We start from the raw sequence: 27990 nt of genomic DNA, 5'->3' as shown, positions 1-27990 counted from the left end.
AATGCATTCAGAACAAACACGATGACTGAGCTGGCGCCAGCGTAAATCCTTTTCCTTGTTGTGTGACTAATAAGTAAGTGTGGTTCTTGTATTTATTTTTTTTCCCAAACCATTAATTGCAGTGTTTGACTGAAGTTCTTGGAACCTCAGGTGTATCACGTGCCTTGTTGGTCCTGGCTCTATGACCATTTTGATGTTTTCTTTTTGCGCTACCTGGTCGCACCTCGTGTTTGAGAGCTACAGACTGTTTTTAGCTTTGCACATATGGTGCTTTTTTCATACAAGGACATAAAATTGTGAGTTTATAAATTCTTTATTGAAAAATACACTCGCAATATTTTCATACAAAGTAATGTAAATGGTAGAGAGTAACAAGAACTGTGACAATTTCATAAATATTTTTACAGAAACATCTACACAATTTCTCGACTTCAGCCTTTTTGTTATGCAGGTAAGAACGAAAGATGCTTTTATTCTACTTTAATTGAATGTGCGGTGCAATTAAGTCATAAATTTTCCCATTATTCAGAGGAGCAGGAATGGCTGAAAACATGGCGGTTTTAACTTCTGCTTCCCTTACAAACAACTTCTAGAATCCGCGTGGGCTACATTTTTCATTAGCACCACCACTGTCCCGGTTACATCGTTGAAAAGGAGTACCTCGCTGCGCTGTACCGGTGGTTAGCATGTTGAACGCTTTCCTGGTGTTTTGGAACTACATCAAATGAAAACAACTAGGAAGTCTAATATCTGCACCCCTTTCTTATCCTGTTAGTAGGGGAGAGATTTCTCCCAGGCAGCTTGATTTAGTCCATTTAAAAAAAACCAGTAACACCCCCTCCAAGCCCTCTCCTTTAAAAACAAACAAAAAAGCTAGGTATATGTTTTAAGAGATGGACGCCACCGTCCTTCCGCTGAGCGAGCGAGTGAGTGAGTGAGGTGGCCGGTTCCCAACTCTCAAGAAAAGCGATCTGAAGAAACATTACAAGCATATAAAATTCCTTGAAAAAAGCAAACATCCCTAGCCTCCCGCCTTCCTTACAGCAAGTTAGCAGGAATTCTTAATGCCATTTGCTGAAGAGGGGAGCTATGGGATGTCAATTTGAAAATAAATACAAAGTCAAATTGCTTCAATACAGAAAGACAGCTGAAGTCAGCCTTTGAAAAAAATATTCACATTTAGAAAGTGCCATTGCAAATATACAGCAAAACTAATCTGCATTAAAAACGATGCTTCACAGCCCTATCCAAAGTGCCACCTTTTGAACGTGAGTTCACTTTAAAACATTGCACAGCTAAAAACAATGCATAAACAAAATTGTCTACCTTTAAACAACAAGGTGCCCAAACATTAAAGCAAAACAACGCGATGGTTTTCAGGGGCACGCGAAACATCCTGAATATGGAAAGGATCCATTCCGACAGCTTCCTTCAGGGCTTAAAAAGATGATTCCCATCTTCCCTTTCAAGCAGAACTGGACTTCGCTAGGATATTACTTGTGAGTCAGTCGTTATTTTTGTGGAGGTCATTATCGTAAAACCAAGGCGCCGTCAAATGTGGTTATCTTGGGGCAGTGCTCCCAGCTCTGACACACATGTAACTTTCTAGTCCAAAGATGAAAATGGTAAAGCACTGATAAAACCAGTGAGTGGACTGGTTAGAGCAAGCAGATTTAAATACCTGTTGCAAGGTAGAAAGCGTAGAAAGCTGTATCGGGGGTGTGTTCTCCAAGCACCAAAAAGCTCTTCAGCTGCTTTCCGAAGCCGGAGCCTGGAGATGGATCACTTGCCTTATGATTAGCTTAACCATGGGGTGAGGCTGGGTCGCAGGGTTTGAAGCGTATCCTCGCTGTCCCGGGCGTTGTGGGAGGCTCTGCTCCTGCCCCTGCCCGACAAGTGGAAAGGCTCAGCAAGGTCCAGCAGGAGATGGGTCACAACCAGGGCGGTGGGGTGGGAAGAGGACAGCCTGGCTGAAGACACTCGCAAAGGCCTGGTGAATCCATGTGGTGCGCTGAGCAGCCCGGCCCAGTGGAGCAGCAGAGAGGGAATACCTGTGCTGGAACCCTGGACTCAGTGAGACCCTCTGTCATTTGCTACATCTTGTAGTCGTCTTAACAGAGCAGTGTGATTCTCCTGACAGATGCGCTTAGCTGGTGCTTCAGTGCCATCTTCTAAGAGAATGCCTCTCTTCTTGGTTGGAGTTTCTCCAGTTCTAACCATGCTGTTAATTTCCTTTAGCCTCTGGAGAGAGGAGGGGGGAAAAGAAAGTAGAATTCTCTCTCATTATTGTGACTACCAAAATATAAAGTGAGCTTTTGTTAATTGCTTACAGTGGGATTACATATGCTTTATTTCTGGAAATCTGCACTGTACATAGTGCTTCCTGTGACAGACTAAGCTTTTTAACCACTGCACTGGTCTTTCCACTGCTGTGTGCTAGAGTCTTACTCAGACCTAAGCAAGCTGCTTCTTTCAGCACACGCAGAGCTGAAGGGCCTTCCATCCATAGTTACGACTCTTATCTTACACCATAGATGCAACAGTTCCTATCTGGAATGAAGGTGCTTCTCAGGAAAGACTTCTACTTCATTCTCGGTGAGCAGAGATCACAGGATTCAGCCTATTACCTATTCACCTGGCAAGTCTTTTCAAGTTAAGAGCCATTTGGGTTTTTCTTCCCCCACTGGGTCGATCAGAGCACGCGATTGTACTTAACGTTCTGCTCTTTGAACAGTCTCCATACCAAGTAACCCATCTGTTACCTGAAAGCAAAGGGTACCATTGCCGCGCCTCCCGAGGCTTTCATGTGTACCAGTACAAAGAGTAACTTCTTTTAAAGGTACACAAGTAGCTTGGACACCTAATTGCTTTACAACTTCTTAGATACCTGAGCTGACAGTTTGAAGAGCGTAAGGTGAGAAAGTGTACGTTAAACAACGTAAGCAGAAAGGTGTGTTGCAGACTCTTCTCTAATTTCACGACCAAAAAGAAAAGGTAGCATTACAGATTTATAAAAGCAAACTAAAACCCTTCAGTCTCACCTTAGACGGGCTGCTGCTGAAATAATAGAATATTTTCTCTCGAGGCGAGAGAGTGGACTCGTTTTTGTGTGGCGAGATGTACACTGGGTGATTCTGGGACAGCTGTATTCTGCGAGGGGAGCCAATCCTTACAAACGGGTAGGGCGAGAGCGGGGGTGAATCGGTCTGCTCAAGAGAAAATGAAAATCATTCAATAGTTGGTATCTGATCCCGGGTGTTACTACAGCAAGGCTTCTGTAAGTTGGTCATCTTAAACACACTTTAGGGTTTTTTCCACTAATGTCATACCATACGTGTTTAGAGCAGATGCAAGTTTTGTCATGTTATTAGGCCAGGTTAGGGTTATTTTTTTATTACTGACTTTTCTAACCCTGTCTGAGGCTGGTGGATGACGTTGCACAGTGCTGTTTATTTCATACAGGAGGAAACAGCAAATAGGCAGCAAAAGTGCTTAGTCTTTTAGCAGCAGAGTAGGTCCTGAACTGAAATTATTGTCACAAAAATACTGAATTTGCTTGCAGTGAGGTTAGCCGAGAGTACTGCATGCACAGTAAAAAAAATAATCCATTTACTAATGAAAAGCACAGAATTTAACTTACTGCATTTGAAGTATACTTCAGGGCAAATTCTTTAATCTGCTCGATATAGATGTTGTTATAGAATTGTATCAGGTCACCTCGCTCTTCCTCCTCGGTGTCGCTGTTGGCACCAGTCAGTCGGGTTGGAGTAGGGGGAGCGCTGTTGGGGTGCGGCACAGGCAGGGTGCTGCTGGATCGCATCACTGGGCTGGAGTCTCTGCTAGCTGTGAAGGTGAGAGCAATCCCTCCTGTTTAATGCACTTCAACCGCTTGAGTTCCAGACATTCAGCCGCATGCAGAAACTGCGTTCCAGACGTTTAAATTGCAGTACGGTGACCATGAATCTGGTGTCAGTATCAGCGATGCTAATTTTGTTCCCTTAGCATCTTCCCTTACGAAAAAGCAGTGTGTTGTTAAAGATCAACAAACTGCTGAGTACGTGTACAGAAACACGCGATTTCTAACTTCTTACTGGGTAAACTGCAAGTGGCTTTTCTGCATAAGCTGAGTTTCATCACAATATAAGCAGAGCTAAAACTCCCTTTTTCAGGCTTTTGTGCTATACTTCTAGCAGTAGCTCTTTCTTCTTGCCAGCTGGCACAATTTCAAATACAGAGTGGCAGTCTTTTTCAGCTAGTAGTAAAAATATTTGGCTTGGTAATACTTCCTGCTGGTCTAATGTGGGAAGTTGCAAAATATATGTAATTTTTCCCTCCTCTCCCTGCCACCTCTCCGTGACAGAAAACATTAATACCTACAGTTTATACTGTCATCTATTAAATATCTTGAAAACTGGTGGTAGGAATATACAGCATCGCTTAGTTGCTTTCCGTTACAAAAGTCAATTCAAGGAAAATGTGTCAGTTCAAATATCAAGGAAAGAATCTTCAGAGATGTCAGATACGCTACAAGAGATGCTGTGGGTGGCTGGTTTGTTCCTATCTCTGAAGACAGCCAGCTACTGCAAAAGAAACTGCTGCAGCTCCACGATTGTTATACGTGAAAGAGGACCTGTGAGCACCGGCTAGCACGGATTTCCTTTTCATTCACAGAGACATGTTCTTTGGTGTACAAACTGAACTCGGAGTTCAGGCCAGCCGTCATGCTAAACTCTTAAGGTAAGCTCATGTGGTGGTAGATTCAAAACTGTCGAAGTGGGTGTAATATTAAGCTTCAGTTACAGCAACTCTTAAATGTTATCAATATGTTCTTAATTGTGTCCAAGTTTACCAAAGAAGGAACCGTTTGGGGTGGGGCGACACAAAATCCAACTCTTGCTTTAAAATGGAATTAAAAACAAACATCTGGAATCTAGAATCACTCACTTCTTTCTTTGTTTCTCTCTTTACTTCTGTCCATAGGTGAGTGCTGCTGGCTACTGCTATCACTGCTGCCGGAGCGTCGTCGTCTCCTGCCTTTTATCAGGACACTCCGATATACCTGCAGGGAAAAAGAGGAGCATAAAAAAGGAAGGATGACTAGATGGGCAGTTGCATAGTTAGGAAACAATAGTCTGCGTGATATATCTGCTTTTTAGAAACTTCATTGTGGTATCAAATTGCTTCTTAAGGGGAAAATACAGCCTCCTAAGAGGAGTATCATCCAATAGGCACTGCCTCCTTAGGGTTTAAGTAAAGATATTTTCTATTTTAGGTATAGTTTAGCACAAAAAGCTTCCAGTAGTGCAGGATTTTGGATATGACTGCTGTCTTCTGAGGAGTACGGCTCACAGACTGCATTCATTAAATTTAAATACTGTTACTTTAAAAAGCGATCCATTCCTAAAATAGAACTAAGGCATTTAATAAACCAGATACCTCCTTGTTTAATACTAACTGTACTTACATGACTCTTGGCTTGTGGTTGTGTCCGATAGCAGCGCATAATGTTCTGAAATGATCTGTCTTCCTTCGTGACCTAAGAGTAGACGAACAGAAAAGGTTAATAGTTTTTCTGTGGGTTTTTTTGTTTGTTTGGGGGTTGTTGTGAGTGTGTTGGTTGGTTGGTTTGAGGTTTTTTTGAGGAATTGTAATCTTTGGATTATTAAGTCTTAAAGAAGTTGGTTGGTTGTTTTTTCTTTATTCACCTTACCTTAGCCATTACATAGATGGCACACATCAGCAGCTGATCCAAATGTCTGTCCATCATGATTTCAGGGCAGTGCACCAAGGAATACTCAAAACACGTCCAGATCTTTTTCCGCAGCTCATCAGATATATCAAGTTTGACACAGAGGTCTCGCAGACGAACACTAGCTAAATGATACACCTGTTGAAATGGAGACCATGCTTAGGGCCATAGCAATACTGCTCTTCGTACCCAGCTAAAGGGTAGTTCAGACTTGCACACCCTGTAGAACTTGTGCAAATGATGAGCTAAAAGAAGAATAACTAAATTTAACTTTTTTGCTTACAAGACACAGACATTCCCAGTACTGGTATTAAAGCCAAGAAAACATATGAATTCTCCTGAGCGCAGGAAGGGCACTGCATAGCCTGCAGAAACCACCGTACTGAGTAAACCAGAGTGTCTCAAAGGTGAATTTCTTTTAAAGAGCCTTAAAGAAAATGGACACCTTTAAGTACCTGCTGGCCAAGTACATAATCTACTTCACAACTCCTGGTGCCTGTGGCAATAGTCTACTCCTTTGCTAGTGAGAAGTTGCCTGCTTAAGAAAACTACTCTTCAGGTATGTCCATGAATAGACAAAGGGTATAGCTTGACTTTGAAATTGAATATTCTCTTCTTACTAATAAGTAGTACATATTTTAAAAATCACTGAAGACTTACCAAAATACAAACTCAGCAAAGCACAAATTAGACTGAAAACTACCTTTCTAAAGAAGAGTGAAAGTGAGCCCATCTTCCGCGGCCTGATGGACGTGGCGGTGGTAAATTGCTGGGTTTGTCTTTGCTCTCCAGGAGAGATCTGCTGAACAGTTAACTGGCCTGGTAACTGCAGCGTTGCCCCAGTCATCTGAGTGTTCAGGGTACCAGCAAGAGTCTGGGCACTGAGAGGCTGAATGGGACCGGAGACGGCTTGAGCCTGGGTACCTACGTTTACTTGGACTGGGAAGAAAGTTATTCCTCCATTTTCATTGGCAATACCTGTAATTTAAGAAAAAGAGTCTGAAACAAGAGCAAGTTGGGGGGGGTGGTTGTTTGTGGTTTTGTTGGGGTTTTTTTCAGAATTGGGTAATTCTTTTATTAGTTGCTTATAACTATATATTTAGTATATTGTATATGAAATTGTTTCATCAAAATACTTTGGACTTTTCATCATAAGGAGACAAGAAGATAATGGACTTGAACTAAGTTTTTGATATTGATGCAACTTTCATCCTGTGCTAGTTCAGGAAGGAAGGCGTACTGAAATAACTAAGTTTTATAAATAGATGTTGGCAGGCAGAACATCCCTGTGCTGTACACGTTCTGTCTCTAAATTCTGCTCATCTATTCATACAATTTTCCCAATTAGGAATCCCTAAACATATTTTTTTCTCTGCTGGCGTGCTGTTCCCCCTTTCCCCCCTACTGTGTGCTAATACTCTGATGGGAACAAGCCTGAATAATTCTACAGTCGCTTTTCTCTCACCTTGCACTGGTATTGTAACAGTTTGCCCATTATTGGCTGTTACGGTGGCAGTTGCCACTGTAACCAGTGTCTGGCCAGGCACCGGAGTTACCGACATTGCTTCGGGATTCATGTTCTGCACAGGCACCGTATTTACCACGGGCTGTTGGGAAACTCTTACTGGAGTTCCACTGTCAGAGGTATTATCGTTATCAACAAACAGTCTTCTCCTTGTAGGATTGGCTGTAGGAGAACTGTATCTGTCATACAGGGTAGTTGGAGAGGATGAAAGGCCTGTGGATTAAAACACACACACACACATATATATGTATTTAACTCTTGTTGTATAATCCCTTATTATACAAATACGTGACAGAAATCTAATGAGAACCAACATACGTCACGCAAAGCTCTTCAGGAAACGTTCTGAAAAATTCCTTATGTCTACATTTGTGGCTTACAGATTGCTTTTCGAGATGACTTAGTCTCAAATAATGCTGTGTTTAATATTTTTCTAAGCTACTGTATGATGTTTTCTTTTTCCAGAGAAAAAGTTTGAGACTGCACATAACTAAATATATAGTGGAGCTTCTATTCTGGTATAACAATAAAGCAAACTGTTCAAGTGCTACCGATCGGAACATAAGTAGTGTGCGTGTATCAATACTATTTAACGTATACATATGTGTACATACATACATGCTATTCATATACATAACCTCCTGAAAATGCCCTACCAAACCAGTATGCTGTTCACACTGAAGTAACAAATGTATCGGTCTTAGACAGCTGACTTAACTATGTGAGTTGCAATAGAAATACCATTTACAAATGTGTTTGCAATTAACTGCACATTGACATTAAAGCAGGTTCCTTGCTGTACACCACTTACTTAGATTTAAAAATTGAAGCCCTGGTCTAAATAGTGTAAGTATGTTTTGCTTAAAAAAGTCTCACCTTTTCCTAGTCCTCCAGTTTCAGCGCGAACCTCGTTTATTCGTCTTGGTGTCAATGGTGAACCTACAACACTGTTCCCAGCAGATCTCTCAAAATACTGAGGTGGCATTACCTAAAATATTTATACTTTTGTTAGAGTGTCTGTATCACAGATTGACTACGTAACGAATTTTTAAAAGCTTCCACACTACAAATTTTGAACAGAAAAACTGTGGAAAAAAATAAAAACAAGAACACTGAAAAACTTACCATAAGCCTAACTAAAATTTTGTAGTGGTGGTACTACTCTAGAAGATACAGTACTGTAATAATCGTTCTGTGACTACAATTAAAAGTCTGTACTTTTTACCACCTTCCTTCTCGTCTAGTAATCTTTTCAAGTGTGACTGGTCCAAACCTTCCCTGCTTGTTCGTTTTGTTCCTTGTTCTGCTGTGCTCTGCAAATACTGGGTGAGAAGCATCTCAGCTGCATGTCTCCATTGTGGGTGTCTCTACAGAGATGGCCGTGAACAGACCAGAGCACACTACACTTACTATTTCTCTGCACTGATGAGCTCGTAGGATGAAACTGAAATTTGGACAGGTAAAGCCTCTCCCTTTGGGGTATTAACGTCCACTCTCTGCCATCCCGTCTGATGAGGAAAACTATGTAAAACATACAAAGAAGTGCTCACCTCTTCACAGCTAGGAACTTTGTTTTCATTATCTCTGATCCTGTCCCACAATATGGATTCCTGTTTCCATGCCATACTTTCCAAGATCTGTTCCTCAATATGATTAAGGTGTTTTACTACTTCCCGACAAAGGCCATCCTCTGCTCTAATGAAAACCTCAATTACCTGTAAGGTGGATAATTATGGTCAACATAATATACTTGATTCATATATTTCTTCTTACAGAAAGAATTCCTGATCTTCGAGGAAGAAGAGGCTATTAGAAATATTAAGGCTGCATTACTATGACTCAATCATATGTTGTCTTGCAGTTTACCAGAAGACAGATACTTGTATCTTTCTAAACAAACATGCCAAGTGCTGCAACAGTGGCTCCTGAGAAAATGGTAAGCCATTAGTTACTATCTAGATACTTGGAGACTGCTCCTGGGTTAAACTGCTAACAGTATTTTGATTTGTAAATACCCAAGACACACCCCAGAATGACAGACACTTGGGTAACATTTTTCCAAAGGGGCAAAGCTGAGGATGAAGGGTTAATGTGTAAGTTAACGTCCAGGTAAGGAGATTACTTAGTAGAAGTCAGTAGAGTACTCATGACTTGATAAGCATTTCTAGCTATCAAACACTTTACCTTATAAAAATGATAAACGGGAATGTCAAATATTTCAGTGATGAATGGGAAGTTTCCAGGTGGCTTATACGTAAAAGTAATGATCTCAAGGCAACATGCCAGCAGAGATCTATGAAACACGTCTTGCTCCAGTATTGCCTGCAAGAGCAATTAAAATGCAAATTTTAAGACTTAATTTACAGTGTAACTATAGAACAGTAAAATGCTTTCTATTCTGCCTCCACAGCAAGATTATCAAGCTTATAAAAAGAGGACTTACTTATTTTGTAAGAAAGAGACAGAACAGAACCCAAAACGAGCCATCTTTACTCATTAAAAATTTCATACACCTTTGTGTTTGCAAACACAAATGATTTCTTGTACACTTTTTCTTCCATTCAGGTGTACTTACAGGCTACTTTTCAGAGATTTATGATCATTTTAATTAGCTGTCTATTCTGCCCTACAACCGTTTTCCTTTTTTGTAGATCCAACTTTAAAAGTGAGGTACAACTTGATTAGTTTTCCTTACAGATAAATCAGCGTCTCCCAGTCTCCTCCTCTCTTGCTCAATGACTGACTCCAAGACCTTGTAGTATAGCACCTCAGCACGACGAAAATGCTTACTAGCAACATCTGCAGGAATTTTAAACAGAAACATCGTGAAATGCAATAAAAGAATTTTATCTCTATAGCCTAAGCTATAGAGATACAACGGTTCGGTAGCTTGTGTGGATTTCTGTGCTGCTGTGGCTACAATACTTTCAGGACTAAATCAGTTAATGTAAAGTTAATTTAGGAATCCCTCTCCTACGCTGCACCGACTTGTGAATGCAGAGCAGAATAACTTATTACTGAACCCAGATTTTGATGGAAACACCATGTATTAAGAACAATCTTTAAATTGCTCTACTATAATATACGTATGTCAAGCTTAGAAAATACATTGTTTGAAAAGTAATACCTATATGGATCCAACTTGCACTGCGCAACAGAAAACACTGAAGCAACTATGTTGACAAGAACAAATACAAAGTAAGGAAGGCCCTATTAAGAAACAAGGTGGTCAAGAGCATCTTCCTAATTTTTAATCCGTCTTCACGTGCTTCACAAATCTTGACAGCTTTGCAAATAATACTTTGTGTTTATACTGGCAGGATTTTAATAATACCTGTACTAACCCATCCATGTATGTAAGCCAAAATTGCTGTAGGACTTTTAAAGACTGCAGTTAGACAGATTTTTCGTTACCGTCACAGAAATCCGTGCCATCGCTATTCTTGTAACGGAGAGAAAAGCGGTACCCTTAAGAGTGCTTTTCGTTTCACTTCGGTAGAACCAGAAGTATCATCACATTCCAGTGATTTAAGCTAAGGCTGGTTACAAAATTGCATGCAGGGTTGAAATTTGCCATGCCTTAAGAATACCAGGAAAAGACAGCAGTAATAGAAAAGACTCTTGTGCTAAAGCATAACCTGGAAGTAAAACTGTAAGTTACTTACAAGAGATAAATGTGTTTACATATAGCTAAGAATTAAAATGGCTAAGTAAAATGTTTCCCACCTTTGGAAAAATTACTGAATTCTCCTTCAGACTGCATGCTCTGGCAGTATACTTCATACATTTCTTTTACTCTGTTTGCAATAGATTGAGAAGGATCTCTGGAACATGCCCTGGAAATAAAAACTAAACATTTTCAACATACTATTCCTACTAAGACCAAGGAAAAAAAAAAAATCTACAACTATTTTTATCATATGATTAAAGCATGAAACTATAAATGTCTTGGATAGGAATACAAACACACCCATATGTGCCTAACTGTATATGTACTGTAAGATGTCCACAGCATATTATTATTATTGTATATATTGTAGTAAATACGCACATCTTTCCACAATCAGGGATAAACAGCATTTTTCATGTGATATAAAAATTGTTTTAAAAATATATTGTACCTGAGGCCACAGTTTATCTACATGGAGAATAAATGTTATTTCAAATCTCCTACAGTATGGAGTGATTTGCTAGGTAGTGAGATTTGCTAAGTAGGAAGAAGAAAAGTCTTGAAAATTTTGAATTAGCGGTTTGCTGTTAGAGAAGCTCAGACCTGTTGTGTTTAAAATGTATGTTCTTAACAGCCATCGATCTCTTAAGGACAAAGGTGTCTCATTAAAGACAGTGAAGTCTTTTGAAATTTAAGTGTCTCTCTGGGTCCTATTTTACTCCAGAACCTTTCAAGACTGCCTCACATTTTAAATTACACTGTTTAGCATTAACATTTGTTATTAAAACTATTTAAAAAATAGAATTATTTGGTTAGCTAAACATCAAACTTACCTGAGTATTTGCTCCAGGTTTTCACTGGGGGCATTTCTCAGTCCTGCCAGCATCGTATGAAGGCGGCTCAAACTGTATGTTGCTATAGAAACAGGTGTCACATACGGGTTGCTGTCTTTAATATACTTGCGGCCAGTAAGTGGGGTTGTAATCCTAAGTGATTTGGACTAAAAAGACAAAAAATAGGCATATAACCGCACATTATTATGAAACTTAGATACAGGACATACCCTCGCAGCGTCTGTAGAATGCTTTCTTACCCTGTGTTATGATATATGCCTGGAAGGAAAGACCAGGAATCAAACAGCCCAAACTAGTTCATGTCTCAGATAACAGTCAGCAATGAAAGATTTATCTGTGTCACTTGGATGTTTGTATCAAATAATACTGTACAAACATATAAACAGAGAGGGTGTGACCTCACACTGAAATGCAGATACTGGGAGTGAAGTGTGAAACAACTAGGCCAATCTGAAAAAAAACCAAACACAACCAGAACCCCCAAAAAACCCCAGCAGACCCCTCCTATCCCTTGAGTACCAAAGGCAGCTGTAGCTCATAGGAAAAGTGTACTGAGCCAGGGTTTCCTTTCAGCAACTTTAACTCTTACATTAAAAGTCCTCCTGAACGTAACAATTAGCATTTTAATTCATTTGCGTCAGTTCAATCCATCATATCAAAATAATTTAACGTGAAGGATGTTCCTTCAATTAATGTACAGCAAAAATGATGCATCTTCTAATTATCTAAGCACACCATTACTTAACCAAGAAATTTTTCCTTATTTTAATGAATACATTACATTTTGCAGTCTTTTCACCATCAAGTCCAGCTCCCAATACTCCTCCCATTTTCCCCCCATGCTCCTAGGAGTGTTTTATTTCTGTCTCCATACCCTAAGGGAAGCTGGTTCCCCCAGCCCTGCCTTGGACTCCCCGGAGCGTGCAGCAGCACAGGCGTCGCAGCTGCTGTCTTACAGGCCACACTTTCATCACTACAGAAACCTACCAGAGTTATGCACCCAGAACTATGCCAGCAAAACAGTGGTTGATTATTTTTTTAAATAGATCAGAAGCAAAGAATGAACTCCTTGCACTGAGTTTGCAGATAAGGTTATTTTGATCTCTTCTCTCAAGAATGTTGAAAGCCATTAACCAGCTCTCACTCTGGAAAAAGATCACATAACTATTCAAGTGATCTAGACTGTTTCACACCTTTGCTCTCTGTACTCTGATTTTGCTAATACAGCTTATATCCTTCTTTATTTGCCTGTCTTGTAGCCTTCCTCCTTTAAGATATCTTTTCCATCTTCAGGAACATTTTGATATTCTGTAATCACAGGTATATATGTCTGCATTCAAAGCCAGTGCCTGTTTTTCAAAAGCTACTCCAGTCACACGAAGGCCCTGATAATTTTATAGGTCTTCACTTTATTGTTCTGAAACACGTAGTGTTCTTTATCCTCTTAAAGACCATATTCTATGCTATTTTAATGTCTATGTATCGTGCTTTTAGGCAAGCAAGGTGAAAACCATTCCCTAGTGATTTAACTAAAACTGTAAACAGATGTAATATTAACACCTGAAGCATATCCGTTAAAAGAAAACAAAAAAAATTATGCATAGAGCAAATCCCTGAGCAGCTTTGCATATGTTAACCAAAACACTCTGCATGTGGGACAGACGTGAGAGGGAAGGGGAAGTTGGACAGACAGCTCCAGAGGGCCCCAACAGTTGCAGGACAATTCAGCACCTGCCAAACAACCATGGAGACTTGCCTGTTCTGGTGTGCTTGAAAATCTTCACCTAAAGATTTACCTAAAGATACCTCTTTAGGTTAGTTACCTAAATATTCTCTCTACTGGATTTAATCAAAGAAAACCCAAATGCATGGAGAAATTCTGTCCAAAACCCCCAAAAGTAAACAACATATCTAATCAATTACAAAATCTAACTCAGTTATGCTGTGTACACTCCCAGATCCCCTTAAACAATAAAGACGGTAATTTTTTAGTTGCTGCTTCTCTTCATCAGAAATAGACTAACTCAACTCATTCTCCACATAAAAACAGCAGCACAGACCATGTCATACTCACCCTGTCAAAGTGCTGCTGCAAATTATGCTTCACTTGTACCCTTTCAGTTGTTTCCATTCCTGAAGGTGTATTTAAGCACCTTGTGAGAGTTCCAATTTCTTCATCTGCATCCTCCCCAAGAAATATTCGCTCATCGAGATTTCCTACTGACAAAACATACTCCTCGTAGGCCTTGTTGATGGCTTTGCTACAGCAGAAAGGAGAAGACAGATACAAAACCCCCTTTATTTAGACAGTGCTTTGTTCACCTGCTTACTGAATGAACACAGTTCTGGCCTGTTGGAAGTCTACTTCAGAACTTCTTTTAAGCCTGACTTAAGTGTTGGAGCTCCTTTAAAATCGACAGTATCTTAAAAATGACAGTGGCAAGGACGTTATTTTTCCACTAAATCTGATGGCTTGCCATTTAGTATAGCTGCAGGAGGAACACAATAAAATACTGAGAACTTGTATATGGCTGGAAACTCCTCAAAACTTATGCAGCATCACATCATCATAAACTACGCTTACTGTTTTCATACCATTTAAAAGAAAATAAGTCCTACTCATAAGCATCTCTCAGTTTCTAAATAAAAAAATACCACCAAACCCAATTTTTCCCTCCCAGTTTCCACTCATTCAATGTGATCCCACATCTTTTTCATACTAACACTTTGAGTTATATAAAAAAAAAAAATTGAGGAAACATAAGAATAAAAGCAGACATCAAGTAACAGCATCCTGAAGAATCACTCCTCTTTCAACTATGCCTCAGACCATACCACCTCAAAGAAAAGGAACTGAAACGCAATGCAATGTATGAACATTAATAAATACGCAAGTCAAGTAGCTAGTGTTACTGTTAAGATACAGGTAATAATGCAAGTGCAATTGTATTGCAGAGGGATACTAATTCAAACCAAACCACGAATACAGTGACTCACAAGCTATCTCCAAAGTTCCCAGGATCTAGAAATCCAGTCAGATTTTCATCTTTTCCTTTTAAAAGCTGTAAGACAGTTAAGAACAAAGGATGGACATTTCAGTTCTTACAAAGGTTCTGAAGGTAATGAGTAAGGAGAAATTTTTCTACATTACCAATTTATTGACCAACCTTCTTGTCAAAAAGTTTCCGAATATATGGCTTCCAAAAATGTTCCTTTATGCCTTTTGCTTCTAAAACTAATCCATAATGTAATGAACACAGTTTTTCAATGATGCAGGGAGGATCAGACGATACTTTATAATCCTTGCTATGAAAGTCTTCAGGTAGACCTGCAGTTAAGAATACATATTATTTAATTTTGCAAATCCATATCCTGTTTTCTTATTAAACTTAAATTCTATGCTATATAGTCTAGGTGGTGTGAAATTAAAATGGTAAACTAATTAGATCCCTTGAAAGAATTATTAATTATATAATGCCCACTCAATTTGATAAGGTTATCAAAAGTCAATTTTGAGTCGGAGATTTAAAAAAATTAGATATTGAGTAATAAAAATTAAAAATATCAGTTCTGATAGAAAATCACTCAAACACTTGTGAACTATAACATTCATTCAAATAAACTTGAGATAGTGGTCCCAGTTCACATCTGAACCACTATGAAGTAAATGCGAATACTGTACAGCACTAAAAATGAAGTATAAGTCTGGAAAGAATTACATCAGAAATTCAATGGAAACTTCTCACTACTCATTTGCATTCGTGGTTATCAGGTCAACCTACATTTCCATTCTCTTTCAGAAAGAGAACAGCAGCAATCCAGAAATGAGAGAGAAACAAAGTTGCCACTCTCGGATTTGAACACTGGATCTTTCCAAACTGCTGCCTCACGGGAACTCTCCCGTCTGACTGCGTCCAATAATGACCGCGTCATTATGCACCCTTTCACTGACATTAAAATGTCATTAACTGAAATTTTTACTTTGGAACTTTCTTCAATGGTATTTCCATAGTAAATTAAATTCTTGACTTACTGTATTATTGACGAAATTCAGTAGTCTGTTATTACATACTACGTTAATAGAAATCTGTGTAGCCAGATATAGAAAATATTAATTCCCACATATTTCAAATCAATATTATTCACCTTATTCTCTGCCACATAGATTCATGCTAATTTCAGTAGCCTTAGAAGTTCTTGCAGACTTTGGATAGATAGTTTTTTTCAACATACCTTTAAAATTAGGATTCAGAAGTTCCTTACGGTTAGGACACTGGAGAGCATTTCCATACACTAGATCCAAAGCACATAACAAGAGATGGTAGGAATTGACCAAGTCATCGCTGATCATAGGAAAATTACCTTCAGTATTAGAAAGACATAAGAGGTTAATTAAAATTAGCATAGATTTAACATTCTTTTAACCAAGAAACTGTTAATATTTGTATTACAGTCAATAATGGAGTCTTGGAAACACAGACTTCGGTGACTATAAATACCTGGATAGAAACGCAGGTAGTAAAACAGACACACGCTTAATAAAATATAGCAAATATAAGAGTAAAATATGTTTTCAGGAACAGCAGCAATTGTGTAGGAACTCAAACATACCGTGCTGTTTTGAAATCAGACCTTACCAAATTGTTGGTAAACGTGATATTGCAGACTCCCTCAATTCACAGTAATCTGATTAATCAGTGCATAAATAACTTGAAGCAGCATAAACTGTATAATGCAAACTGTCTCAAGGAAGAAGAATTTGTTACCATAACTCTGGCAACACAAGCCCCACGGTCTGGCAGTGTTACATCCTTCAACAGATTCTTACTCCACCTGCCTGAAGCAGAATCTCGTTCTAAAGGCGCCTAAGGGGGAAGAAGGCGTTCCGACCGAGACTTTCCTTTTCCCCAGTTTTGCATTGCTGTAAAGTGTGGCAAAGAAGTTCAGCTTTTGCTAGGCTGGACCCAAGTGTTCAGGTGTCCTAGAAAAAGCAAGCACCGCCCCCTCCCTCAATTCCCCCCATTCTCCAGAATGACTCAATATTCAACTCAAAGTCAGGAGATTATGTTCCTTTACCAATCTGTTTTCTTTACAAAAATTTTGTTGGGGGCATGCTCATTATAAACAGTAATAAATTCAACTTTATTTCTCTTGTGCTTTACAAAAGAGTTAAAATGCATACCTCTGATCTGGTTTACAATGTAGCTTTATTTCATATACCTCTAAAGTATTTCTTATTTATCATCTTCCTGTAGAAAAGAATCCTTGAAACCTCTTCACTCTTACCACCTTTCACAGAGATTATATTCAGATTCATTACTCTCTACTGAACTCATTTAGGTTTATGATATTCCTTTAGAGGAATGGCCATAGCTAAAAACAGTCTTGTAAAATAAACTATACCATTAATTAATACCATAAATCACAATTCCATGAATTTATATGCACAGCATGATTTTCTATCACTCTTTCAATACTAACAACTCTTCTACTTTTTTTTTTTTTCTTCAGGTATGCTCCAAACCACTTAGCTGAGCCCACTATGAAGAACAGTTTTAAGTCCTTGAAGAAATCTATCATATGATAATAAACTCACTTAGAACACATCAAAATGTATATATGATTAAAGAATTTTTCTAAATTATGCTGTTACTTTTCTACCAGTAACGTACCAGTTTGTTCAAATTTATATTCAACTTTCTGATTCCGTGTTTGGAATGCAGATAATTGGACCTATTTAAAATAATTAAGCCTACACGAAATTTGAATTAACTGTACACATTTATCAGTTATTTCCAAATCATGAAAGGTTCACAGCAAAGCAATGAAAGTCGTAAATACAATAGCAAAATGTTAATCAATAAAAATCTTAAAGTAACTCTCGTAACATAGGTTCACTTTCATAACCGTGAAGTCTAGCATGGCAATCGTTACTGTCAGCACAGTCAAAAATAAATCTAGTTTTACAGTACCAGTAGTTTCATACAAATGATTTGCCAATGACATTTCAAAGAATAGCTTACTACTCCCTTTCCCAACCTAGTACCAAATAATAAAAAATAGTTATCTCAGTGCAGCAGAGATACATTTTTTCATTTCCATTTTAAAGAAAGAAAAAAAGTCAAGATAGAGAATTTAAAGATAAATTCTTACAAATAGTATGCGAGAATTGCAGTATCGCTAAACAAAGTCGCTCTCTTACTTTGCAGCGTATACCAAAGGTACGAACGAGACCTGTACTTTCTGCATTTGTGAAACTGAATGCAATGATCTTCAGGCTTGCAGAAATATCACAGAGACAAGCCTGAACTTGCCACTGATGTGCGGTTGCCATGATAAGGATTACTGCCAACCCTCAAAACACAGTGAACAAAACTTAACGTGAATATTTAATGCCTTAAATGGTCAACATTTAGTTTCCATTTTTGTGCTGCCACACTTTAATAAATTTACCACTAGTCACTTACTAATTTTACAGTTTATAATTACTGTAAATTTTCCTTTTTCTTGTAAAATTTAATTGGTTGTGTTATAAACATGGTATTCTCTACAAAGTTAATTTGTATGTCTGAAACTGCTCGCTAATTAACAGGTAGTTAATTGATGATGGAGTTACTCAAACATATTCACCAATAATTTAGCAATAGGAAGGCTCATAAAGTCCCTTTGCACCTTGTCAACTGTCCAATCTACTCATAGAAGTGGGGATTTTATAGAAGGGAAAAGAAAAATCTGTGATTTTTCAGACTGACCTACTTACTCTCTCAGCTGCCTAACTGTGCTAAAGAAGTAAAGTCCTGACTGACTGGAAATAAAGTACAGTACTAACTCTCCTCTGGACTCAGTGGAATATGAATAGGTTATTTCATACTGCTTGAGAGAGCTGTTCTGGACTGAAAAGGAAAAGAAAAAAAAAGATGAAAATCATACTGTGTTTCAGGGTTGCGAGCAACATACTTATTTAGGAAAGATTTCTCTTCCCCGGTAGAGTAGAATTTGCAGCCTATTGGAAAAAGGCATCTTCTACATGAGATACAGTGTTCAGTACAGCACTCGTGCAATACCACACCCTTCTTGATCTCTGTACAAAGATGTGATGGTGAGGGTCCAGTAATATCGCCAGTAACTTTTCCAAAAGGGAGCTGCTGGCAACCCTTTGCAATGTGGTACAGTGTAGAAAGAAAGGCTAATCTGTACTGAACAAAATTAGTGCCAGATAATTCAATATTGTGACAGCCTACTCCGTTCTATCTTCAAAAGCAGCCAATTAAGGAAATCGCAGCACACTGCAGGAATCTTAACACTAATTCACTTTGCAATTGGAAAAAACCCACCCCACCACACATCCCAAAACCAAAACAAAATTCCTTTTATCCTTCCCTTGTAGAAATTAAACTATTAGTTTTCTTCTACTAGAAGTTATCTTATGAAAAATTATAAAAAGTCTCTGGAAGTTATCAATGGACCTGAATCTACAAAGATGTTCTTTCAGTGAGGAATATAAATCTTGTCTTTATTTCCCTCAAAACACTATCTTACTTATACAGAATTCCCAGTGAACACTCATCCAAGCAGTACTTGAATAAAGCCCTAGGTATGCAGAAACTTTAAGATGCAGGTTTGATGAGGAAAGACTTTAGACTATACGTGACATGACTGAACAACTTAAGCCTAAAATAAGGATTTAATCCTGTTCCCTCCTGTGGCTTTTTCTCCCATCAATCATTATCAAGAAAAACTGCTGAAATCCTCTACTATTCTCATTAGCTTTAAGGCTGTGCTTACGACAAAGGTTATATATACATTGCAATATATTGTCTGTTCATTGCATTATTTCTACAGAAGCATATTAACAGAGGATCCCCTTATGCGTTCCAAAGGGATCTGAGTCTTCAAGACCGCCAGCCGTTTATATATATACTTCTATGTCCAAAATGCAAGAGAAAATCACCCTTGCAAGACAGGCGCATGCAGACCTATTTAGTAACACATATGGTTATTTGATACAGTTGCTGTGTACTCATTTTTTAAAAAGGTAAGGGGGCAAAAAGGCTATCAAAAGAATTAGAATGCTATCTGTGATACTAGCGTGAAAGTATTCACACCTAGAGTTTTATGACAAATTTTTACTAGGTGATAGGAAAAAATTCATTAAATATTTTCAGCCTTGCTGGAAACTTAGGCGGAATTTAAATATTCTTTGTTCCTAGTAAACATACATATACACCTTATGTTAATTACAACAACATCTAAGTATGAATTCACTAAAGTTCTAAGCTAGTTTTTCCCTTGGAATTACAGCATAAATCTTCACAATACTGGAAACTTTGTAAAAATATTCCACATAAAAGCTACCAAACTATTTAGACATATAGCTTACCTTAGAAGTGTGGTAAAACATACAGCTGGGGAAATTAAGACAGAATACATTCCTTCAGGCTGTTCTGAGAAGGTCCCTTCTCCAAAGGCATTTCTGAATTCAGAAATGCCTGCACCCATTCAGTGTTTAAGGATTGATATAACATAATGACTAACAAAACCAGGTGTGCAGTATTTAATCCCTTTCAAATCTCTTACCTTTTGCATGAACAAACAGCACCCAACAAAACTGGAAAACTTCAGTCACAGTGCATGGTTGTCGTCTTTTGGGGAAAAATACAGCAAGAAGACACCCAGTAAGCTCAATGAATTAAAACTGATAGAACATCATACAACATTCAATCATTCTAAAAGAATGAAGCTTTACTATAGTGTGGCCAAAATCTTAAACCCTTCCCACAAAAACCTGACTAAAGGTAATAAAGAAAGCCGCACACTGGTTTAGTGCAGACACAAACGGAACCCCAGTTTCAGTCTGCATGTAATGATTCAAATGTCACTACGGCAGTCCAACGCAGCAGATTCCATTAGAAATAGGCCAAGACTTGAGCAGAAAATTACTGTAAATTTAATGTTAAACATGGCTGGCCTAAATGTTTTCTTTTAAGGCAAAAGTATGATCTTAGTTCCAAAGAAAAATCTGAATTTAAAATCTACAGAAAATGTTATTTCTGCTTCTTCATACAACAAATAGCACATTTAGTCAATCAAAATAGTTTGAGGGCCAGAGCTGAAATTCCTTCTTCATAAGCATTCTGAGTAATATAAGCATGTATACATGTTCTTGGAGGAACACATTACACCGCGTGTTGATATTAATATCCTCAGTATGGGCAAGAGTTTCAGAACTGTGTGTTCACAAGAGTGTCATCTGTGTGCTAAGGTAAAGCATTTTGTATAGGATTTTAGATAGCGTACAGAATTTTGAAATATATTAAATGTTTATTAGAACCAAGTTCCTCTGCTGGTCTTTGTTTAAAATGCTTTCAAATAAAATATAACTCATTCATAAGGCCCCTTTTTAAATCAAAAATTTTGCAGCTATTAAGGATTTATTATTTCTTAATACTGCTACATACACCATACTGGACACATTTCCTAAATCTCCTTCCTACTTTCACGTTTCTGGCTAGTAAGTTCGGTTTGTGTTCTTGGTAGCAGAAAAATCTTGACAGAGTAATCAACTCATCCAAATTAAAAAAAAACCAAAAAATCAGAAACGATGCTCAAGTATTTATTGCATGTATTTAAAAAAACCAAACCAAACCAAACAAACCTCCTCTAGCACCGATTTTTATAACTCCATGACATCATTCCTTGTTTCCGTAAAACGTATCACTGGAAGGGCTATTTCATATATCACAGCTCATCCTCCATCAGGTTATGTGAAGAATGGTTTTAAATGTCAAAATTAACATACATTTCACACAAAAATTAGTAAGTATCATCTTCCAACTTAATCTTCAAAATTACTTCACACCTTACCATCCAAGGTAACCAACTAGCAGGGTTTACTCTTCTAATCATAGAATTATATACGCAGTATATTTTAATTTCAAGATTATATGCAAATATTCATCTAGATACATAATTCTATTCCATCTATAGTCCAATTCCAATTTACTCACCTTTTGCATTCTCCAACAAAATCATTTAGGCACAATCCTACCTTTTATTATAGATTCAAATATATTTGGTTACAAATGTTATGGTCACAAGAACATCAAGGAGAAAAAAAAAAAAAAGCCAAAAAACCCAACTAAGAAATAGCCTGTAAATATTAGAAGAAGTAAAATAAAATAATTTTTAAAACCCCAAACAAACCACAAAAGCAACCAGACAACAGCACTTCACAGTAGTGAAGATGAAAGAAATAATGGGAATAAATCAATCTCTATTAACTACCACGAGAAATCACAAGCCATGTTAAGTGCTGGCACAAACAGATGAAATCTTGTTGAGATCAGAATACCCAGAAAAGGCAGCCAGGGCACTGTTTTCACAGCACTCCTAATACGAACAGTAACAAAGAAATAAAGCTTCTGCTATAAAGTTAAAACACCCAGATGGTCTACGTCTATGAAGAAAACTGTGAGAATTACTAGGCAGTGAAACAGGCTGAGTTGTTCTTTGAGCTACTGAGGCTATACTGATCGTACAATGATCAAATCTTCCAGCCTTTCCCATCTTAGAAATACTAATATTTCTCTTGTCTACAGGCTGATTTTAATCTCTCCCCTTTCCCCTGCCCCCCAAATCACAGAAACTTAACAGCTTTGGGATTTCCTGAACCCTGCCAGATCTGACAAACTGAAAAAAGATTCAAAAATTACTGCGAGCAAGGACAGACAGACCAACCTCAATATTACAAAGAACTACTATGAAATTACAGTCAAAAATACAACTAACACAACTGAGCAACTTAATTATATTTTTATAGTAGTAATACTCTAAAATTGGTCTGGAAATAACAGAAACGTACCTCTGTTTTCTTCCTCTCTGTTGCCGAGGTTGATCTTCTTGAGGATATCTGAAAATGTCCTGAAAAATGGGCTCATACTTCTTAAAAATTACTGCAGAAACTGTAAAGTTTCTCTCTAACCTCTCAGTTCGTTCTCTGAATTGGGAGGGTAGATTTGCCATGTCTTCCCATTTTTTCATCTTGTTAAAAAACTCTATCAAGCTGAAAATACCAAATGGGTTAGATCTGAATTTTTTTTTGTTTGTTTTTTCAGAAATACACTATACATTTTATTTATTTACAACAAAAGTGCAATTTCTACTTCCCAAACTACTGACAAAATGGCGGTATTGCAAACACAACAACATACTCAGAGCCAGTCCTTCACCCATAAACGAGGATGAGCTCAGACAGCTCGCAAAATATTTTTATATCCTCGGTTGATGACTGTGTTAACTACGTAGTCGCAGTTCTTGGCTTTTCCTCACAAAGACACAATCAGCTCCAACAGTCAGATTACTCTCAAATCAGTTTTCCCTCATCTTTCTGACTGATTTATTAACTTAAATAAAACAAACTCTGAGTTCTACAATGCTGGGAAGATTCTACAAAGTATGAAAAAACCCTGAGTTTCAGTAAATTACACCCCATAAGTTTGGCTTTAATTTATTTTTCACTCCTTTATCTACACCTGCTTTTTCAATGTTATTAGTCTTTGATAACCCAGATCACAGAAACTATTCAATTCCCTGAATTTCTGATTTGCAAAAAAAAAGTTTTTAAAGGAACACTTTTGTATTGTTTAAACCGATAGCAATGCTCCAACAGTAAAGGAGATGGGGAAAAAAGTGCACAAGAACATTTTTTTTTTTGCCAATCTACTAAATTGTTACAAAACAATCAGATTGCTAATAAAGGAAGGCAATTGTTTCAGGTAGTTTTTCTTCATTACTTTATGGACATAAACATTTGATACACATTTGTTTATCAGATTCTGACATCACTTTAGTTTCATAAGGCAAGGACATGTGAAAAGTAAAGTCTTCTTACAAAAAAAAGGATAAATTTTGTAAATATTTTCACAGCCAATTAAAAATGGTTTCTCATGTGAGAAGTTCACACTTTGCACACTTTTCAAAACCAGACTATTCTTCAGGGATGGGTTTCTTTCTCCTTTGAGTGAGGGAAGGCAATCTCTGATTTTGAAAACCAGTGTTTTTACAACGTAGTAATGACCAAATGGAACTGTCCTCCTTCTGTGGCAATGAGCTATAACGCAAAGATTCTGATGATATAAATTCTATCTTTAAAAGCAGGAAACAAGAAAGACGTTTAGCCTTTGTTCTCAGTTTCTAAAACTTCACAAGCTGATAAGCAGTCTTCGAGATTTTGTAAGCGTTTAAAAATTAGCAAAAAAGAAAAGTTACCTTTGTTCTGAACAGCGCAAAATTCTGGTTAAGGATACATAATTTCCCTCAGCTGTCCCTCTGCTCACAGTTGGAATTGCTTTTCTGCAAGCCACATACAAGGCACACGCTAGCCAGTGCAGATCATTTCCCTGTGAATTAAAACATCAGGCATCTAAAAGACTTCACTGAAAAGAAAACCACAGTTTTCAGCTATGCGCCCAACACCAAGAAAAAGGATAGAACTTCCTAAAGGGTAGAACATCCTAAACGAATGAAGTTCAACCAGTGACAAAGTTGATTCGTTGTTTCCAAGTTCTGTTGAGCTACTTTGCGTTTTTTAACGACAAGAAAAACAGGTGTCAAACAGATACTTAAGATTGAACTGTGTCAAAACTCAAATTACGTAGTTACTAGTTACCTTTATAAATTTCACACCTGACCCGAAGTTTAACAGTATATTTTTAGTGTTACTCTCCTCCTATAGTAACATTTTGTACTGCCTTGGCGTTAGGAAAAAAATACAAAAGCTACAGTTCCTTGCTATCAGAGCATTCTCCTGCCCTGAACAGACAGTGGGAACAGAAAAACATAGGTTCCGTTTTTCTCTGTATTACACAACAGAACAATTACTCGATCTGGTACCTAAAACCAGAAATCAATTCCAACGAAAACCTTTCAAATCTTATTCTCCCTCTTGGATTAAAAAATAACGTTTTAACGGGGGGGGGGGGGGGGGAATAGTAAAAAAAGGGGCACAGAACACTGAACTCGATGCTGTGCGTTTCTTGGGCTACGTGGTATCCCGGGGCCAGATGAGCACACACCGTCGGGGAAAACGCAGGTTTTCTTCCTGATCTTCTCAGCCCGCTCCTGACGGTTGCGAGCAGCGTGCGCGACAGAGGTGCCTTCAGAGCAGAACGCTGCCTGCCTGCCTGCCTGCCTGCCTGCCTGCCCGCCCGCCCGCCCGCCCCCTCCGGCCGAGGCGCGGGGCCCCGGGCACCGCAGGACTAACCGCCTTCCACGCGTGCGAGGCCGCCTTCAGCTCTGCACCGAGAGCTGCCTGGCTACGGAACGGGCAGCCCTAGAGAGTTCCCAGTAACTCCAGACAGACGCGCTTTTATCGCGAGGGCCACCTTTATTTTTAAGAAGCCAGCCGGTGCAAGGCGTCTCCCAAACAAAGCGGGTGCGTCACTTCGTGTTACCGTTTTGAAGAATGGTGTTACAAAACCCGCACGCCTTTCGCCGCCCACGAAGTTTTGCGCCACGTTCACGCAAAACCCGATTGAGGATAATGGGGCTGAAAGCATCTATGCGGGCAATGGAACAGCCACCGGTAACCGTTCACCGAGATGGCTGTACTACGTCCGTCAGCTACACGGCTGAAAGTAGAAAGGCTACAGCGGTACGATCGCTTTTATTTTTGACGCCTTTTCACCGCTGTGACTCGGGATTGCCCTTTTTTCCCCGTTTCGGAGCCGGAGAGCGCCGCTGCGCTGCCGCTCGCCCGCGCTCCCTCGGCAGCGGCGCCCTCCGCGAGCGACGGCGGGCCGGGCCCGCGGCAGCCCCGCTCCCCCGGCGGGCGTGAGGGCCGCGGCCGCGATCACGGCGCGGGGCGGGGAAGGGAACGTCCCTCAGCGGCGCTCCCCGCGGCCGAGGCGCGGCCCCCGAGCGGGCCGAGGGCTGACGGGCCGGGCCGAGGCCGCGCTGCGTGGGCGGGCGGGGGGGCGGAATGTGCCCTCGCCCAGCTGCGAGCTAACGCCCGGGCGGCGCCCCCGCGCCGGGCGGTGTGAGGGAGAGGCCGCCGCGCCTCGAGGGCCGTCCCCTTCCCTCCCCCCGCTTAACCCTCTCCCTCCCGCCGGGCCGTCCGCCCCGGGCCGGTCGCCTCAGCGCGGCCGCTCGCCCCCACCCGCCGCCTCAGCGCGGCCCCCCAGCCCCGCCGCCCCTCACCTCCAAGGTGTAGTTGCGCTTCATGCTCTGGTAGCTCAGCCAGGCCTCGGAGCGGGCGCGCTCGTCCATGTTGAGGCTGCTGCAAAGCTCCTCGTAGCGCTGCCGGGTGTCCCCCTCCTCGGCCGGCGGGGAGGGGGCGGCGGCGCCCCCCCCGGCCCCCGACTCGGCGTCGTCCTCCTCCTCGCCCGGCATCCCGCACCCCGGCGCTAGGGGGCAGCGCCGCCCCGCCGCACACTGCGCTTGCGCCGCCGCCCCGCAGGGTCGCGACGCGCATTCGAATCCAAACACCCCGGCGCCGGGCCCCGCCCCCGCCCTCCGCCGCGCCGCGGCCTCTCATTGGGCGGCGGGCGAACGCCCGCCCCCTCGCGTCCTCGCTGCGCGCAGGCGCATCGCGCCCTCGGCGACGCCACGGACTTCCCCTCCCGCCCCGCCCTGCGGCAGCGCTCCCTGCCCCTGCTCCCAGAATGCAGCGGGAGGGAGCGCTGCGCGTTCCTGTCGTCACCGCGTACACGTCACGGCCAGGGGCGCGCCGGCCTGGCGGGGCGGTGCCCCCCCCCCCCCCCCCCCGCGTTAAACAGGAGGAAGGCCCGGGCCGGTGGCCCGTGGCGGAGGAACGCTGGGAGAGAGGAGGGTTCGCCCAAAGGGGCAGGTTACCCCTCCGCGGGCAGGCGGCTGCGCGCCGATGCAGATGTCGGCACTGCAGCATTATTACACGCATGGGTGACGAACGCTTCGTGAGCAAAGCAAAAACGGTACTGACGACCTCGTGTAAGAGACCGTAAAGTAAAACCAAAAGACAAGGAGTTCAGGTTCTGCTGAAGGCAGCGGTGCAGAGCACTTACACAGCCAGGTAGAAGCAAGGGCGTTCAGTTCTTCAAATACAGCTGAAGGCTTTTAGACAGCTACGAAGAAAAAAGCAGTTTTCAAAACAAGGCCCCAAAGTAACAAAGATTCACTTCTGATTTGAATCACTTCTGCATGAGTCAAAACCGCTCAGTGGCTGTCCCAGTAACGGGAGGTGAAGCGGGTGATAAACAGCAACACGTTGGAAAGAGACAGCGAGAGCTCCTCCTGTGAAGGCCCTCCCGAGCAGAGAGGAGACTCCCAAAAACAAGCCTTACGGAGAGGTCAGTCCTAGAGCAGGTACACGTGCATTAAGAGAGCAGTAAAACAGACTGTACTTTACTGAAAGAGAGTTATTGACTACACCCGTTTGCTTTTGTACTACTAACATTTCAAAGGTAACAACAATGAAAGCTTCAGGGGAAAAAAGGAATGTCAGGAAAAGATGATCTGGCTAACCCGAGATGTTTTCCAGGATGTGAGTATGCATTTTTACCCAGCAGCGAGAGCACCAATGGCGGCAGAAAGCCCAAGCTGGCGCTGGAAGACGGCAATGGCAGCAGGGTCACCCGGCGCCTGCAGCCCCCCGGGGCCTGCCAGGACAAGATGGGGGTCTTGCCCATTTCACTGTAACATTAAAAACTAATGGTTAGGCTGTATCTAATGTCTTACACCTCTCTTTTTAACACGGAGGAGCTGTGAACTTTGCAGTGAGGCAGCAGCTGCTTTGAGGTATACAGGGCATTGATGGGATGCTCTCTGCCACCCAGAAGTCTGTGCATAATACCGTAGGGCTTTTCTGTTAAGCTAGATTTACAGTACTCGTTAAAGCAGAAAGCAGCAATAACTTATAATAGTATTTTACTTTCTACTGAGAAACATTAATCTACTCTTTCAAAATCCTTTGGATAAAAAGTAACAAACCCCCACAGTATTAAAAGATAAACAAAGCCTAGGTTAAAGGTAAGGTTATTATGCTGTGATTACACCTGCATACTTCCCTATGTTCTTATGCATCCAGACTTTGTAAACAAATGGTTTCACTTGACTGCTCTTGTGTAGAAGACTTAAAAAAAGGTAATTTTTCATTTAATGGTCTACTGAAAACTTAGACAAGAAACATTTTAGACATAATAGACACACTGAAATCTTT

The 27990-nt window shown here is 40.4% G+C and overlaps 1 protein-coding gene across 3 annotated transcripts; it reads right to left on the bottom strand.

Annotated features, from left to right (window-relative positions):
- Positions 1 to 294: 294 nt before the first annotated feature.
- RBL2 (RB transcriptional corepressor like 2) lies at positions 295 to 26186 on the bottom strand. 3 transcript variants are annotated; one of them, XM_076349305.1, is made up of 22 exons: positions 25995 to 26186; positions 24066 to 24196; positions 22660 to 22860; positions 20376 to 20440; positions 16032 to 16160; positions 14966 to 15126; positions 14796 to 14860; positions 13873 to 14059; positions 11778 to 11944; positions 11001 to 11110; positions 9970 to 10073; positions 9459 to 9596; positions 8825 to 8989; positions 8151 to 8262; positions 7215 to 7487; positions 6453 to 6727; positions 5711 to 5887; positions 5465 to 5536; positions 4945 to 5059; positions 3641 to 3843; positions 3042 to 3209; positions 295 to 2241 (listed from the first exon to the last, which is right to left on the bottom strand). In XM_076349305.1, exons 1-22 carry the CDS (start codon positions 26184 to 26186, stop codon positions 2071 to 2073), a joined length of 3381 nt encoding a protein of 1126 aa, XP_076205420.1. In that variant the 3' UTR covers positions 295 to 2070. The 3 variants fall into 3 exon arrangements, with proteins under 3 accessions (XP_076205420.1, XP_076205421.1, XP_076205422.1); XM_076349306.1 differs by having other exon boundaries at positions 3042 to 3206; XM_076349307.1 differs by lacking the exons at positions 22660 to 22860; positions 24066 to 24196; positions 25995 to 26186 and adding an exon at positions 21454 to 21845.
- Positions 26187 to 27990: the final 1804 nt, after the last annotated feature.

This window comes from Aptenodytes patagonicus, chromosome 11 (assembly GCF_965638725.1).
Source record: "Aptenodytes patagonicus chromosome 11, bAptPat1.pri.cur, whole genome shotgun sequence".
In the NCBI taxonomy this organism is placed as follows: Eukaryota; Metazoa; Chordata; class Aves; order Sphenisciformes; family Spheniscidae; genus Aptenodytes; species Aptenodytes patagonicus.
This window is presented reverse-complemented; position numbering and strand designations above follow the sequence as displayed.